The sequence below is a fragment of the Platalea leucorodia genome, assembly GCF_965183815.1.
Source record: "Platalea leucorodia genome assembly, chromosome: 23".
Classification (NCBI taxonomy): Eukaryota; Metazoa; Chordata; class Aves; order Pelecaniformes; family Threskiornithidae; genus Platalea; species Platalea leucorodia.
Genome location: NC_138845.1, coordinates 1,279,245 through 1,292,930, shown reverse-complemented (window position 1 = coordinate 1,292,930; position 13,686 = coordinate 1,279,245). Strand labels below are relative to the sequence as shown.

The 13,686-nt window shown below is 58.3% G+C and overlaps 1 protein-coding gene across 2 annotated transcripts; it reads left to right on the top strand.

Annotated features, from left to right (window-relative positions):
- Positions 1–334: 334 nt before the first annotated feature.
- Positions 335–13,498, top strand: PA2G4 (proliferation-associated 2G4). 2 transcript variants are annotated; one of them, XM_082332664.1, is made up of 13 exons: positions 335–492; positions 3,264–3,392; positions 4,018–4,123; positions 4,352–4,421; positions 5,553–5,645; positions 6,401–6,464; positions 8,038–8,116; positions 9,157–9,235; positions 9,565–9,698; positions 10,309–10,403; positions 10,894–11,021; positions 11,466–11,519; positions 11,793–13,498. In XM_082332664.1, exons 1-13 carry the CDS (start codon positions 405–407, stop codon positions 11,856–11,858), a joined length of 1,185 nt encoding a protein of 394 aa, XP_082188790.1. In that variant the 5' UTR covers positions 335–404; the 3' UTR covers positions 11,859–13,498. The 2 variants fall into 2 exon arrangements, with proteins under 2 accessions (XP_082188790.1, XP_082188791.1); XM_082332665.1 differs by lacking the exon at positions 335–492 and adding an exon at positions 1,211–1,778.
- Positions 13,499–13,686: the final 188 nt, after the last annotated feature.

Here is a 13,686-nt window from a genome sequence, read left to right as displayed (position 1 = left end):
CCAGGCCCCGGTGGCGCCGCGGAGCCGGTGCCCCCCACCCCGAGCGGGCCCTTTCCCGGGACTACGCTTCCCAGCAGCCCCCGCGCTCCGCTTCCGGCCGCGTCTTCCCGCCCCCGCGCTGTCTCTCGCGAGAGCCGCAGCGCCCGCCGGGAGCTGTAGTCCGCGGCGGGGGCCGGGCCGGGCCTCGCTGGCGGCGCCGCGGGCGCTGCCGGGAGCTGTAGTCCGTGGGGGCGGGGACTCGCCTTCCCAGCCTGCCCCGCGCGGAGCCCGCGCTCCTGCCCTGCTCGCGCTCTCTCGCTCGCGCTCCCCGGGGTCTCCTCAGCGCGGCGGCGGCGGCGGCGGCGGCGGCAGCGGCGGGGGGGGGGGCGGCGGCGGCGGCCGGGCGGGCGTAGGCGGCTCCGACCATGTCGGGCGAGGAGGAGGCGGCCGAGCTCACGATCGCCGAGGACCTGGTGGTGACCAAGTACAAGATGGGGGGGGACATCGCCAACCGTGAGTGCGGGCCGCGGCCGGGCGCGGGGGGCGGCGGGGAGGGGGCGCCGGGCCGGGCCGGGCCCGGGCGGGGGCCGGGGGTGCCCGGTGCGGCGGGGAGGGGCGGGGGGAGCGGCGGGCGGCGGCGGGCCTGGGGCGGGCGGCGAGGCCTGGGCCCCCCCACGGGCCGCCTCCACACGCCGGTGGAGCCGGGGGGGGGGGGGGAGCGGCCGTGCGTTCCCCCCGCCCCGGGCGGCGGCCGGGGCTCCCCGGTTCCCCCAGGCCCGGGCCCCGCACGGCGGCCGCTGCCGGCACGTGGCCTCCGCGCCCCACGTGCACCGGCGGAGCGGGGGGGGGGCAGGGCCTGGCGCCCCCCGCCGCCCGCCCGCGGGGGGAGCCGGGAGCGGGGCCCGGCCAGGCGCGGCCGGCCCGGGGCGGGCGCTGCCCGGCTCCGCTCTTTTGTTCGGGGCTTTAACCCCGCTCCCCGCCGGGCCGGGCAGCCGCAGCCCCGCGGGCCGAGCCCCGCCGCGGGTGGCGGGGACGGGGGCGGGAGCGGGGCGAGCCCCCGGTGGAGGGGAGCGCCGGGCTCGGCCCTGGCAGCGCCTCTCCTCGGCGGGGAGCCCCGGCCCGCCCGGGGGAGGCTGTCCCGGGCGGGGGTGCTGCCGCCGCGGGCCCGGGACGGGCGTCGTTCACGCCTAAAACTTTGCCCCCCCCCCCCCCCGCCCCGTGTTCTTTCCTTTTTGCTGTTGTTTTTTTAAACGCTTATTTTTGCTGTATCATTAATGGTGGGTCGCTGCCCCTCCGGGAGGGTGACAGCTGTGTGGAGAGCTAACTGGACCGGTTCGATGAGGTCTTCCCGGCGTTAGGCACAGCCTCGGTGGTGGCGTGTCCCACACCAAATGTTGCTGACTTCGACGCTTCTTTCTAAGTCATCGCCCCCGACGGTAACTTGGGACGCAGCTCAGGAGAGAGCCGTGGGGCCGAGAGCCACAGTGACGCGGGTTCCCCTTCGGGAAGGGAGGTCGCCGCTTTGGCTTCTCCGTCTGCTGGGCAAACTGGATTTAACGGCGTGCCCCGGGTTTGGCTGCGTGGAGCGGCTGCCTCCCGTCCTGCCGGGGAAAGGGGCAGCTCCATCGCCACGTTTTGCTCCCTCGCGGGTGGCGTGAGCGCGTTTGGGAAGAGCAAACGCAGAACTGTGGCAAAAAGTTCGAAACGCCTTGGGTTCTTGTCAGAGCGAGGTGCCTTTAGCGATATAAAGTGCTTTTAATTCCCTCAACGAAGCGCCGTGGAAGGCCGCAGTGCAACGAGTAGGTGTTCCTCGGTCAGTGCTATCACGCCGTCTGCTTCTTGGTTTCGTTCGAATGCTCTGATAAGCATGGCCCTCCGTTTATCTCTGCACTGTGTTTGTTTTAACATTCCCGATTCTCGCCTCTCTCTGTCCTGCCGTCCACCGAATGTCTCTTTATCAGAGTTTTATCTGTACTTAAAAATATTCCCAATTTGTCGTTATTTGCGGCGCACGGAAAGGTGACTGAAGGGATTTGAAGTTTAATTCGTCCTGCAGGTGAAAGACTTCAGGTTTTTACACGGTGTCAAAGAAATTACGAAATCCCGACTGTTCGTAAACATCCCCTTCAGCACTTCCGAAATATTTATTGCTGTTGTACCTAGACCACGCGCTATCGGTTACAGAAACTCCCACCCGGCAGAGGCGCTTCACAAAACAGCCTCTTGTAAAAATAGCGTGCTCACAGAGCGAGGAGAAACGGCGAGGATACCTTTTATCCCAGGATCTGAAAACGGTTCAGGGGGAGCTTTATGACTCCCTGTAAAGTGTCCCAGCCGGAGAGAGGGGGAAATGGCAGCTCGGGGTCCACTGGTGACAGCCGGAGCGCCTCAGCCCCCGGGGGCCACGGAGACGCGGCTCCTCCAGCAGCCCCCAGGCCCTGCTCCTGTAACACCATCGAGATGTGTTTGCGAACGTCGCTCTGCAGGGTTTCAACCAAAACTTTAAGCTTTTACACTCCTTTCCTCACTTATCCTATAAAGCACGGGGCACGCTCTCGTCCACGGCGGAACCAAAGCGCTGCTGGGACTCGCAGGCACTAGAATATGCCCAAAAGTGGCAAAACTTCCTCTGACCCGCAGCGCGGAGCAAGGCGTGTGGCGTTCCCTGTGTCAGGCAGCGTGCTGGCAGCTGCCAGGCCGGAGCAGGAGCACGTGGGTTACCTTTAAAACACGTTTCTGCAGAGTAAGGCACTAACGTAACTGGCTCTGCCGCGCTGGTCCTGCGCTGCTGCCAGCTCCTCTGCCCGGCAAAGTCTTTCAACTGCTCCGTACCTCTGGTCCCGCACGTCCGCAGCGCTGGCCCCTGTTCCTTTGATGTGCTGTCTCTCCTGTCTCCCGAGTAATTTCCAAACCTGTTTCTGTAGCTCTGACTTCTCCAGAAGGAATGTGGGAGAGCGGTGTTTCTGCTTGGCTGCTTTGTTTGACAGACCTCGGTCTGCACAGGCAGCTGTCTGAAGCTGCAGCACTTCACCTGCGCAAACCCCGACGTACGTTCCTTTGCTCGCGCTCTCTGTGAAAACGCTCTCAAAAACAAAATAAAAATTAAAGTGGGATTTCTGCCTGTCCACGGTCCTTCTGGTGAAGAGCCGAGTCGAGAGTCTTGTTCCCTCGTAGAAAACAGAGATCTTTCCGCCAGGGTGCCGTGTGATGAGGGTTGGTGTTGGATTTAAGGCTGTTTTATCGTTAATACGCTTCAACAGCTCCGTGTCTGTGTTTGAATTAAGGGGTCCTGCGTGCGGTGGTTGAAGCGGCGAACTCCGGAGCGTCAGTTCTCTGCCTGTGCGAGAAGGGAGACGCCATGATCATGGAAGAGACTGGCAAGATTTTCAAGAAGGAAAAAGAAATGAAAAAAGGTGAGGCCTGCTCCAGAGATTTCGTTTTTTTTCAGCGTAGCCGTGGTTTTTGGTCCCATTGGGGGGCCGGTGTGAATGGGCAAGAGCACGGAAAGCGCTACTCTGCGCTAATTAGCGTAAGAAATCGTTTGCGGTTCCCAGAAAGCCAATTTTAACCCAAATCCCCCTGCCTGCTCTGCTGGTAAGCATCACCGATGAGCCTCAGCTTCCCGTTTCGAGGCACCCGATCATCCACATTGTTGTCCAAAGTAACTCTTGCTTCAGCGTCTTCCCTTCAGGAAGACCTGCGGTGCGGTTATCGCTCCTCTGTAGTGGCTGTGGAAGTTGGGTGACGCTCGAGTGTGTCACCGAGAGCTCCCTGATTTCAGTTCTGGTCCCTTTTGCAGGTGTCTCACTGCCTTGGATGCATTTCTTTTGACAGTTGCCTGGGCAAAAGGGGAGCCGGTGCGGGAGCAGACCGGGCACTGCGTTCCTCCTGGCTCTTTGGCCAGAGACTTGTGCAATGGGGCGTTTTACAGCGCTTCAAAAACTTCAGTCTGGAGCGACGATCCCCACTGGCGGGGCTGCTGCCCGTGCCGGCTGAGCGGCTGCACAATTTCACGGAGTATTTTTTCTCCCTTTATAGGTATTGCCTTCCCAACGAGTATATCAGTAAATAACTGCGTCTGTCACTTCTCCCCCCTGAAGAGTGACCAAGACTACATCCTCAAAGATGGAGACTTGGTCAAAATGTAAGCATCTCGGTTACGCTTCCCGTGAGTTTCCTGTTGCCACCTGGGCTTTGCTTTCTACTCCTGCTTGGTGTGTTAAATACTGCCTCGGCGTGGCTAATTACAGAATTTAATAGCTCGTCAGGTGAAGCGCTTGAAACACGCGTGAGTCTTCCGATACTTCCAGAAGTCACACAAGTTTCCTGAGGTGCGACGCCCCACCTGTAATTAACTCTCTTTGTGTTGCAGTGACTTGGGAGTCCATGTCGATGGCTTCATAGCGAATGTAGCACACAGTTTTGTCATAGACGCCTCAAAGGTAGGTTTGTAATGGAGCGGTGTCTCCTGCCGCCGCTGCTTTACGTGCGCTTTAATGATGTTCGGGTGCCTTTGGTTCCCAAGGCAGCAGCAGCGCGGAGCCTCCGAGAGGTGTCCGCTTCGTTTCGCAAAAGCGCTGCAGGCCCGGTGTCCCAGCAGGGACTGAAAACAGTCCCTTGCCTAAAAATTATTCGGTCCTCTGGAAAATGAGGGCTGACGCGCTGTTTCAACATGTGCCGTTTTGCAAGGGTACAAATAATTTGAGACGAACCACGTGTGAGTGGCGCTGCAGTGAGTTATTTGCATGTAGAGTGTCTGGGGCTGTGGGGCGGACTGGGTGGACTGGTTTTGCTGCCCCCTCTACTGGCCGAGGCACAGGGAGCCGAGCGCCGCGCTGCTGGGAGTCACTGCCTTCACCTTTGCAAACTGAACTCAGGGGCAACTTGTTCTTCGAACCCCAAAACGAGTCCCTGCTGCCCGCTTCTGCCTGAGCACGCCAGCACGGACTTCTCTCACTCGGGGCCGATTGCAGCGTCCAGCCCCGGCGCGTGGCGGCGAGGACGCCACCGTGGCACGCGTGGTTTGGTCGGGCATTTGGGAAGCGACACTGAGCCACGCTCGCGCGGCGGGAGTTACCCTTGCGCGCGTGAAGTCGTCACGTAAGCTCGGAACAAATTTTTAGCTGTAGTCTTGGGAGGAGGATGGCGGGGTGGGTCTTGGGAATGGTTTCTCTCCAGTGGCTGCGTCTGAACGGCTCGATGGGGAGAAGACAAAAAGATCTTTTGAAGCGCACTGAAATCTTTCTGGTCCACGCTTCTGGCTACGGGAGAGTTTTGTTCCGTTTTCAGTCTTTGACAGCGATGCGCTTGTACTAGGGTGTCTCTGTTGAAACTCGTGAGAGAGCCAGTTTGGTTGTGGCTGACACTCATTTGCTCTTAACGGAGAAGAGGCTAACGATGGAGCTGTGAAGCCAGAAGCCCTTCCACCTCTGAGCTGGATTTCCCCGTTTGCTCGGGCGGAGGGCGTGCAGTTAGACGGAGAATCTCCATCTCCAGACACTCAGAACGGGGCTCTTGCTAATAAGAGGGAAGGGAGCGTACCTTAAAAAGCCTTTATTTTTCTGTTCTTCCAGGAAAACCCTGTGTCAGGCCGTAAAGCTGATGTCATCAAGGCGGCTCATCTCTGTGCTGAAGCTGCTCTGCGCTTGGTAAAGCCTGGAAACCAGGTGAGGGACTGGTGTGGGGGAACGTAGGCGTGGGCAGGGGGCGAGGGGCTCGAGTGCCGACGCTGCCTGTGCCACGCTTCGTGCGTAGAAATAAAAGCGGGTGACCTTGCCTGGGAAGAATTGCCCAGCGATGTGGGGAATCTGGCAGCAGCTGTCTGCAGACAGCTGAGGCGCTGCTGGGGTGAGCAGCGGCCCGCTGGGGCGGGTGGCAGCGACTCTTCTGTCAGCAGCTCTGGCTTCCCCGCGGGACCCGAGCTCTTGCTCGTGCGACGGTGGCTTCGCAGAGAAGCCTCGGTGCTCCCGCTCGCCAGTCCCCTCCTCGCTGAGGGCCGCTGGGCACGCACAGCAACTCCGCCAAACGGTGCTCCGTAAATCTCCCACTCGCGCCTCTCCCTCGCCCGGCGCTCAGGCGCCTCAGCAGTCGTAGACGATCTCCTTCGTCGTCGTCTTACTATTCCAAACGTACTCACGTCGCTCTTCCTTCCCAGCGTAATCCCCTAAAGAGGGGTGGCTTGCGAGAAGGCACCGGGCGCAGTGCGGGAGGCTGAGCTGACCTCATGTTGCTGTCGGTTTTGTTGATAAGGATTAAAAATGGAAGCCTGACACTGTTTCTCCTTTTTTTGGAGGTGTTGGAGCACCAGGCAGTTAGAAAACCTGCTGGTTTTATCACAGAACGTTGTCAAGTTAAAAAAAACTTTCATGCTTGTGGCTTGAATTTTGTATCCTTAGTGTGTTTTCATGTGTTCTTCATCCAGAACACACAAGTGACAGACGCGTGGAACAAAATCGCCCACTCGTTTCACTGCACGCCGATCGAAGGTAAGGACGGGGGAGCAGCGGATCGGAGGTAGCGATGTTTTAGCTGCGCACTAAGTCCTGAGCTGCCCCATTCAAATTCTGGGAAGCATTTAATGAGTAGGAGCCCCAGGCGTGCCATCTCTAAATGCAGCAGCCTTTGCTAAAAAAAAAAGACCCTTCGAAACTCTCTAGATTCTCCTTCCTTCCTCTTTTTTTTTTATTTTTAAAGATGCCTTAATCTAGGAACAATAGACGCGGGCTTCCCCAGCCGGTAGGTAGTGTCCTGGCTCGTGGCCTTCCCGCTGACCTTGGGCAAATCGCGTGGCCCTTTGCTTTCATACTTGGCCACTCGGAGTTAAAACCCCTTTAGCGAATACACAGCAGAGCTTGTTTGTCATGCAAGGGCCGCTGCGAAAGCAGCCCATAGATGCGCGGGGTACGTAATTTCCTTCCTCGCAACTCTAAACTGATTCACGCTCTCCTCGCAGCGTTGATAACGGGCGAGTGGGAGGGCGCTGGGATGGCTTCTGATAGAAGTGCTTGTCTGGAAGGTGGCGAGAGAGCTTAGCCTGACGTTTGGCACAGGCAGATGCTTTTCTCCTAGGCGGTGACATCACTGTCGAACGGTTCTTTCAGCCACAGTGACATTGGCCCGTTATTAGTTAAATTTCCTGAAATACTGTAAAGCTGGCTCATTCTCTTCGCTCGCCTTAGCCCAGTCGCGGAGCATCGGTTCCCTGTTCCCTGCGTGGGATGGCTTTGTGGGTCTCCCCAACGCTTTGCTCCTTTCTCTGTGAAAAAACGTGGCATCAGCCACCGTGAGGAGGCGGCCGCTCGCGCTGTCGAGGGAGTTTAAGCAGCCACTGTTTTGGAAACAGTCGAGTGCCGTAATTATCTAGGCACTGGCAGCAGCATAAGGCCCCAGTTGATGAAAACAAACGGAGCTGTTGGCGGCCGGGGTTGTGCTTTCCCTTCCCGCCAGCGGCAGCCGTCCTTCCTGAATGGAGACGTGCGACTGTCGCTGCCGGGCTGGCGTCCTGGGGCGTGGAACAGCAATGGCTGCGAGTGCCCAGGCTTCCGTTTGGAGGTGAACTGTAGGACAGAAGGGAAAAGTAAAGCAAACCCCCCCCAAAATGCCCTTTGGGTGCTGTACAGCCGAGCTACTCAGGAAAGGACGGAAAGTTTCCATTAATTTGATGTTTGGCATCTTTAAAAACACCGGAGGGTGTGTCGCACGTGCCTGCGGGTTCACCTCCAGCCCGTTGCAGCCCACTGGCGTAGCGCACGTGCCTAACGGAGAAGCGGCGGCGCTTGAAAGGGCTCGGCGGCCGGCTGCGCCGCTCGCGGGAGCCTGCAGCTCCTCCTCGCTGGCGAGGACGCGTTGCTGAAGGCGGAGCGGGCTTTGGGGAGCTCCGTGGCTGTGCGATGCACCCGACGGTCCACGACTGAGGAAGTGCTGATGCCGACGCCGGTTTGCTTTACCGCTCGCTCTAGCTGAGGGCTGCAGGCCCGCGCCCTGGAGCGTTAATAACGCCCGTCACTGTGTCGCTGGCTCGCAGCTCAGAGGTGTTAATGGATTCTCTTATCGCGGCAGGGATGCTGTCGCACCAGCTGAAACAGCATGTGATCGATGGAGAGAAAACAATCATCCAGAACCCTACAGACCAGCAAAAGTGAGCATCACCTCTGGGGCCGCTGCTTCCAGCAGCGTTTGGGAGGGGTGTGACTAGGTCCGGAATGGTGACCCGCTTTCTCGCTGCGGTACCGAGTGGGGGGTGTAGCAGGCATGTTTCATTTAACCGGGGCGTAGGCTGCTCCCCGTACGGCCTCGTTCTTGAAGTCTGACCCAGGATGGCAGACTCGTAGCTCGTTAGCCCCGTATCTTCGTGTCCGTTCTGCGCGAACGTGAAGCGTGGCTCTGTGTTCAGGGGTTGTTCTGAGAAAGAGCGGCTGGAAGTCACCGACGCGAGGCTCCTCGCTGGCACCTGCGAGCATTCTTGGTTTCTGTCCAGTTTCTCCAAGGAGCCTGCTGGAGCCTGCCAGCAAAATAACCAACTGTTGCTCGTTGTAGCGGTGGATGCTAATTCACCAGGAGCTGTGCCAAGGCCTGTCGTTTGCCTCACAGAAGCTGCCAGGAGCCCGCTGGATGGTGATCGCTGTCAGTAGCATCTCGGGATGGTTTTGAACTGATGAGCTGGATGCCATTCCCTTCCGTTCCAGCAGCTCCTCTCCCTCAGGGATCCCTCGGGGTTGGGTCTCACGCTGAATATTTAGAGCTCAGTGGCTTTAAAGCCAGTGTTGGGAGTGTGCGTTCTCGGGCGTGGTGAGGTTCCAGGCGTGGCGGGGCTCCTGGCCTGCCCAGGACGTGACCACAAGTGCAAGGAGCTGGCGCTGAATGTCCGAGAGACCTCGCACCCCTTCTGGGATGGAGCTGCTTGTCGTGGCAGGAGGAGCGCTGGCTTGTCCTTGGTTTTCTCTGCCAGCCTGTCGCTGATCGGCTCCGCTGCCTGGCACGTTAATCTTCAACTTCGGCGTCTTCTGTGCCGGCTTTTGCTCTTCTGGTCAGGGGCCTGGGCACCGTTGCACTGCTTTGGGCTTGTAGGCCTTCTCTGGCTAAGCCCGGCGTGGGCTTGTTCAAGGTATTGTGGCTGTGTCGGAGGTTTCGCCTCCTCTATTTACCATTCTTTGACTCACCAAACTTTCCTTCATCCAGGAAGGACCATGAAAAAGCAGAATTTGAGGTCCATGAAGTTTACGCTGTGGATGTTCTGGTCAGCAGCGGGGAGGGAAAGGTGAGTCCGGTGCTTCTTGGCCGCTGTTCCTCTGTGCGCGTGGCCAAAGCGGCCGCGTTTCAGAGTAGTCAGCAGCAGCAAGTGGGGCTAACAGCCACATCCCTGCGGGTGCCAGCTCTGGCTGGGGAACGCTTCTTGCCTGGGTATCGCCGTGTCTTTTTGGGCGGAGCTTTTTCCATCCGAAAAGTTGAGGTGCAGCTTTGCAGTGCCGCAGTACGGGATGGTGCTGGTCCGACGTCGGTACCCCGGGGCGTGCAGGCGGTTGGCTCATCTGGCTGCGGAGGCGCTGCGCTGCTTTCCTCGTCTCTCAGCTCTGTTTGCGTTTTCAGGCGAAGGATGCTGGACAGAGAACTACAATTTACAAAAGGGACCCCTCCAAACAGTACGGCTTGAAGATGAAAACCTCCCGTGCCTTTTTCAGTGAGGTGGAGAGGCGCTTTGATACTATGCCATTTACTCTCAGGTATTTGCTCTTATTCGTGGCCTCCCCGTGTGTTCAGAGCTGGATGCTTTGCGTGAGCTCACGGACCGTGCCGACAGCAAAACCGACGCGCTGTCGCTGGCCTGTCACAGGAGGCAGCAGCCTTCGCTGCTTTACATCGGGGTTTGCTCTATTTGAGCCTAGGAGTGGGTGGAGGAAGGATGTTACGGGCTTAAGCAGGAATCCCAGGCAGAGCCTGAGGATTTGAGGATCTCCTGTGCCTCGCGTGGCAGGTGGGGAGCCGGGAATTGCGTTTAAAATAAAATGGAGAGGGGTGAAAGCAGCGTCAGGGCGCAGCGTGCAGAGGCGAGGCAGTTCCAATCGTTTCTTTTTTTCTTTAAGTGATGTACTCTCAAACTAAGGAAACAACGGTCACTTGACGAGCTGTTCTCACCCTTAAATCCGCTCGCCGTCTCCACTCGCTGGAGGTTACGGTTCACCTGGCAGTCGGCTTTGTCGCTGCTGGGGCGAGGGGGGCCGCGAGTGAATGAAGTCTCCAGCCTGACCCCAGGGGCAATTCCGAAACCTGCGGGGCGGAATCGGGCTTCTAGGAAAGGGCCGGAGCTCAGGTGTGGCTCTGTCTCCTCCGCAGGGCATTTGAGGATGAGAAGAAGGCCAGGATGGGGGTGGTGGAATGCGCCAAACACGAGCTGCTCCAGCCGTTCAACGTCCTTTACGAAAAGGAAGGTGAGCGCTGGCGGTGGGAGGACTGGGAGCCGGGTGCGGACGGGCGCTCAGCAGACAACTGTCGGTCGCTTCCGGAGTCTGGCGAGGCCGGTGCTGACTCCGTCGCTGTATGAATACCAGAGATGCACTTCAAGGGCCCTGGGATTTATCCTGCAGGAAACTCGCCACCCGTTGGCTTCTGGATCTTGTTTTGGAGTCGTTCCAGGGATGAGATGAAATTTTGTGTGGAGCGATTTCCTGGGCGGGGGGAAGGACTGATGGCTGAGGCTCTCCGGTTTGCTGGCAGAGCAGGCTTGGGGCGGGAGTGCCGAAGGAATTGTTTTGCCCTAGCTGGGGTAGGTTTAAGAAGTTCCTGCGAGGTGGTTTTTAGCAGTGACGGCGTGGAAATGGCACAGGAATCAAAACGTCTGGTTGGAACCATCTGCCGAGATACCTAGCGGGTCGGACGCGCGGGGGCTGTGGTGCAGCAATGCCCGTTTCTGTCTTGCAGGGGAGTTTGTTGCACAGTTCAAATTCACAGTGCTTTTAATGCCCAACGGTCCTATGAGGATAACCAGCGGCCCCTTCGAGCCGGACCTCTACAAGTCCGAGTTTGAGGTGCAAGATGGAGAACTGAAGGTGGGTTTAAAAATAACGATCGATAGATGTAGCGATGCAGCGCATCGCATGGGTCGCCCCGGCTGCGTCCCTCGGGGCGAAGGTGGGAAGCGAAATCCGGAAGACTGCAGGGGAGGGGCTGAGACGCGAGCTTAGAAAGGAAGAGATTTGCTTAAGGCCAGGTCGGGCCCCGGTTTCCTGCATCAAGCACCGGCTCTAGTGGCTTGATAAGGACACCCGGCCCTCGAGGAGCGGCTGCGGAGCCTCTGAGGCTGGCCCCGAGGCCTCGTACCCCGGCAGGGCGGGAGGCTCTGCGTTCCCCATCTATCGCCGTGCCCCTTAGGACCTTCCGCCGTCCCTTCGGTGGCTGGCGGTGCTCCTTCCGCTTTAGAGGTGTTTCCCTTTACCTGCTCTCAAAAAAAGGAGTCGGCTTTCTAGCTTCTTACGTCTCCTTCCTGTCTCCAGGCCCTTCTACAAAGTTCTGCAAGCCGGAAGACCCAGAAAAAGAAGAAAAAGAAGGTAATTTGGCTGCGTTTTGTGGGGATTAGTGGCACGTTATCTTGCCATCAGCAGCGCCCGAACGTTGCCCAGGTCCTGGGTGGCGGCGTTTTGGGCTCGCCTCCCAGCCCGCCGTAGCGACCCCGCGGTGTTCTCCTGGCTGGGCAGCCGCCGCCTCGCGGGAAGGGGCCCCCCTCCCCGCGGCCCCTCGGGCGGGCTGCGTGGCGCCTGCCGCCGGCGTCGCGGCCGTGCGAGCCCCCCGTTCTCACCGCCGCCGTGGCTTTGTGTCCGCAGGCCTCCAAGAACGCAGAGAACGCCACCACGGGAGAGACGGCGGAAGAGAACGAGGCTGGCGACTGAGCAGCTCCCGCTCCCTCCATGTAGCACCCACTTCACACACACTCGCCCCTTTTCCCCCCAAAACAGAAGCGAAATAATCTAGCGCTGTTTGTCTCTTACGACCAAACGACAAACAGTCCGGACTTCCCACTGACTACAACCAGCTCCTATTGACTTTGCCAACGAGGGAGGATTCTCTCAGCCACTTCAGACTACTTAAAAAAGAAAGCAGAAAAATAAAATCAGGAGTAAAAGCTAGTCTATATCCACTCTTTCTAACCTTTGATACTACCCATACTTGCTGAAGAGGTGAACAACTAAGCCGATCCCAGTGAGAGAGGGAGTGTAGGGAGCTGCCTGCTTTCTTCTTCCTCCGCCTTTTTTTTGGTTTTTTTTTTTCTGTTTTTAAATTTCTCCCTTTACAGATTTTATTGGAGGAAAAAAACCCAAACCAAGCAACCAGCCAGTTACGCCCGAGCCAGTGCCCTGTGTTTAGTGATACGGTACGCGTGGACGGTGTAAGGTGACCTGCCTCCCGGCGCCACCCGCTCCTCCGGCCGCGGAGGCGTTCCTCTCCCTCGCCTTGGGGCAGAGGAGTTCTCGCTCTTAACCTCTAGATTGTACGTTTACGATTGGGAAAAATATCAAATTTTATGTCCCCTGTGAAACTGTAGGCTGTTCGGTCTACTCTGTTCTGTCTCTGCCTTGATTTACTTATAAAACGCTCTATTTTTTAATACGCCGCTGTGGCGAGCTCGTTTTTAATCGGACTGTCCAACTTGCTCGGAAGCGGCCGCCGCTCCCCCGCTGGCAGCGCTGCGGGAGGCAGGCAGCTGCCCGCCGCCCCGCAGGGGTTTTTAATTCCCCGGGGTCCCGGGGAGGTTCCTTCTGCCCCGTGGCTGGTTTCCGCGGCCCGCGAGTACGTTCCGCTCGCACGCGCGCCGGCGGCTCTCCCAAGGCTCTCCCGTCCGCACGCGCTCCTCCGGCGATGGGAAACGCTACAGGAGTCGTCGGATGCGGGCTAGAGTCCGGCCAGGGGTGTTGCATTTTATATAGGCAGTCTTTTTTTAAAAAAAAAAAAAAAAAAAAAAAGAAAAAAAAAGAAAAAAAAAAAAAGAGAAAAGCCACTTGAATTCCATGTAGTCGAACGTGAGGTTTTTTTCTTTGCCGCTACCTGCTGCCCGGCTCTCTGGTTATTCCCCTGCTGTAGCTCAATTTGGGAAAAACTCTCGCCTTTAAAAACGTCTCCGCAGGCACCGTGCTTCCTCGCCAAGATCTGGGTTTTCCACCCCAAACTCCACACGTGCAAGTATTACCAAAGTCAATAAAAGAGAATAAACCAGTCGCTATTTTTTTTTCCTGAATTTTTCCATCTCTCTCTCTGCTCCTCTTCCCCACCTCTCGGGGCGGCCGCGGGTCCTGGCTGCTCCGTGACCTCAGGGACGCCGCCTTTGGGGCCCTTTTGGCGTTTTTGAGCAATATTCGGCCCGCCCTGGGCGACGGGCCGCGCTGGCCTTCCTCGTCGTCCTCGGTCCGGGTGTGTAATGCGTGGAGACTTGCTGGAGGTTGATTTAATGTTCTATTTTTAAAGAAAAAAAAAAAAGAAACGCTGTACCGCTTGATACAAGAAACAAAAATCCAGTTGTTAAGAGGTTGGACGAGCGGAAACGCCCGGGCAGAGCTCTGTAACTGACTCTTTTTTTTGCTTTTTTTTCCTCAATAAAGTTGCCTGGTGACCTCAGCTTTGGCCAGAGGACGCTCTGCTCCCGGGGCCGGGGCCGGGGCCGGGGCCGGGGCCCCCCCCTGCCCCCGGCGGGCCCGGGGCTGCTCGGGGCGCGGCCGCTCGCCC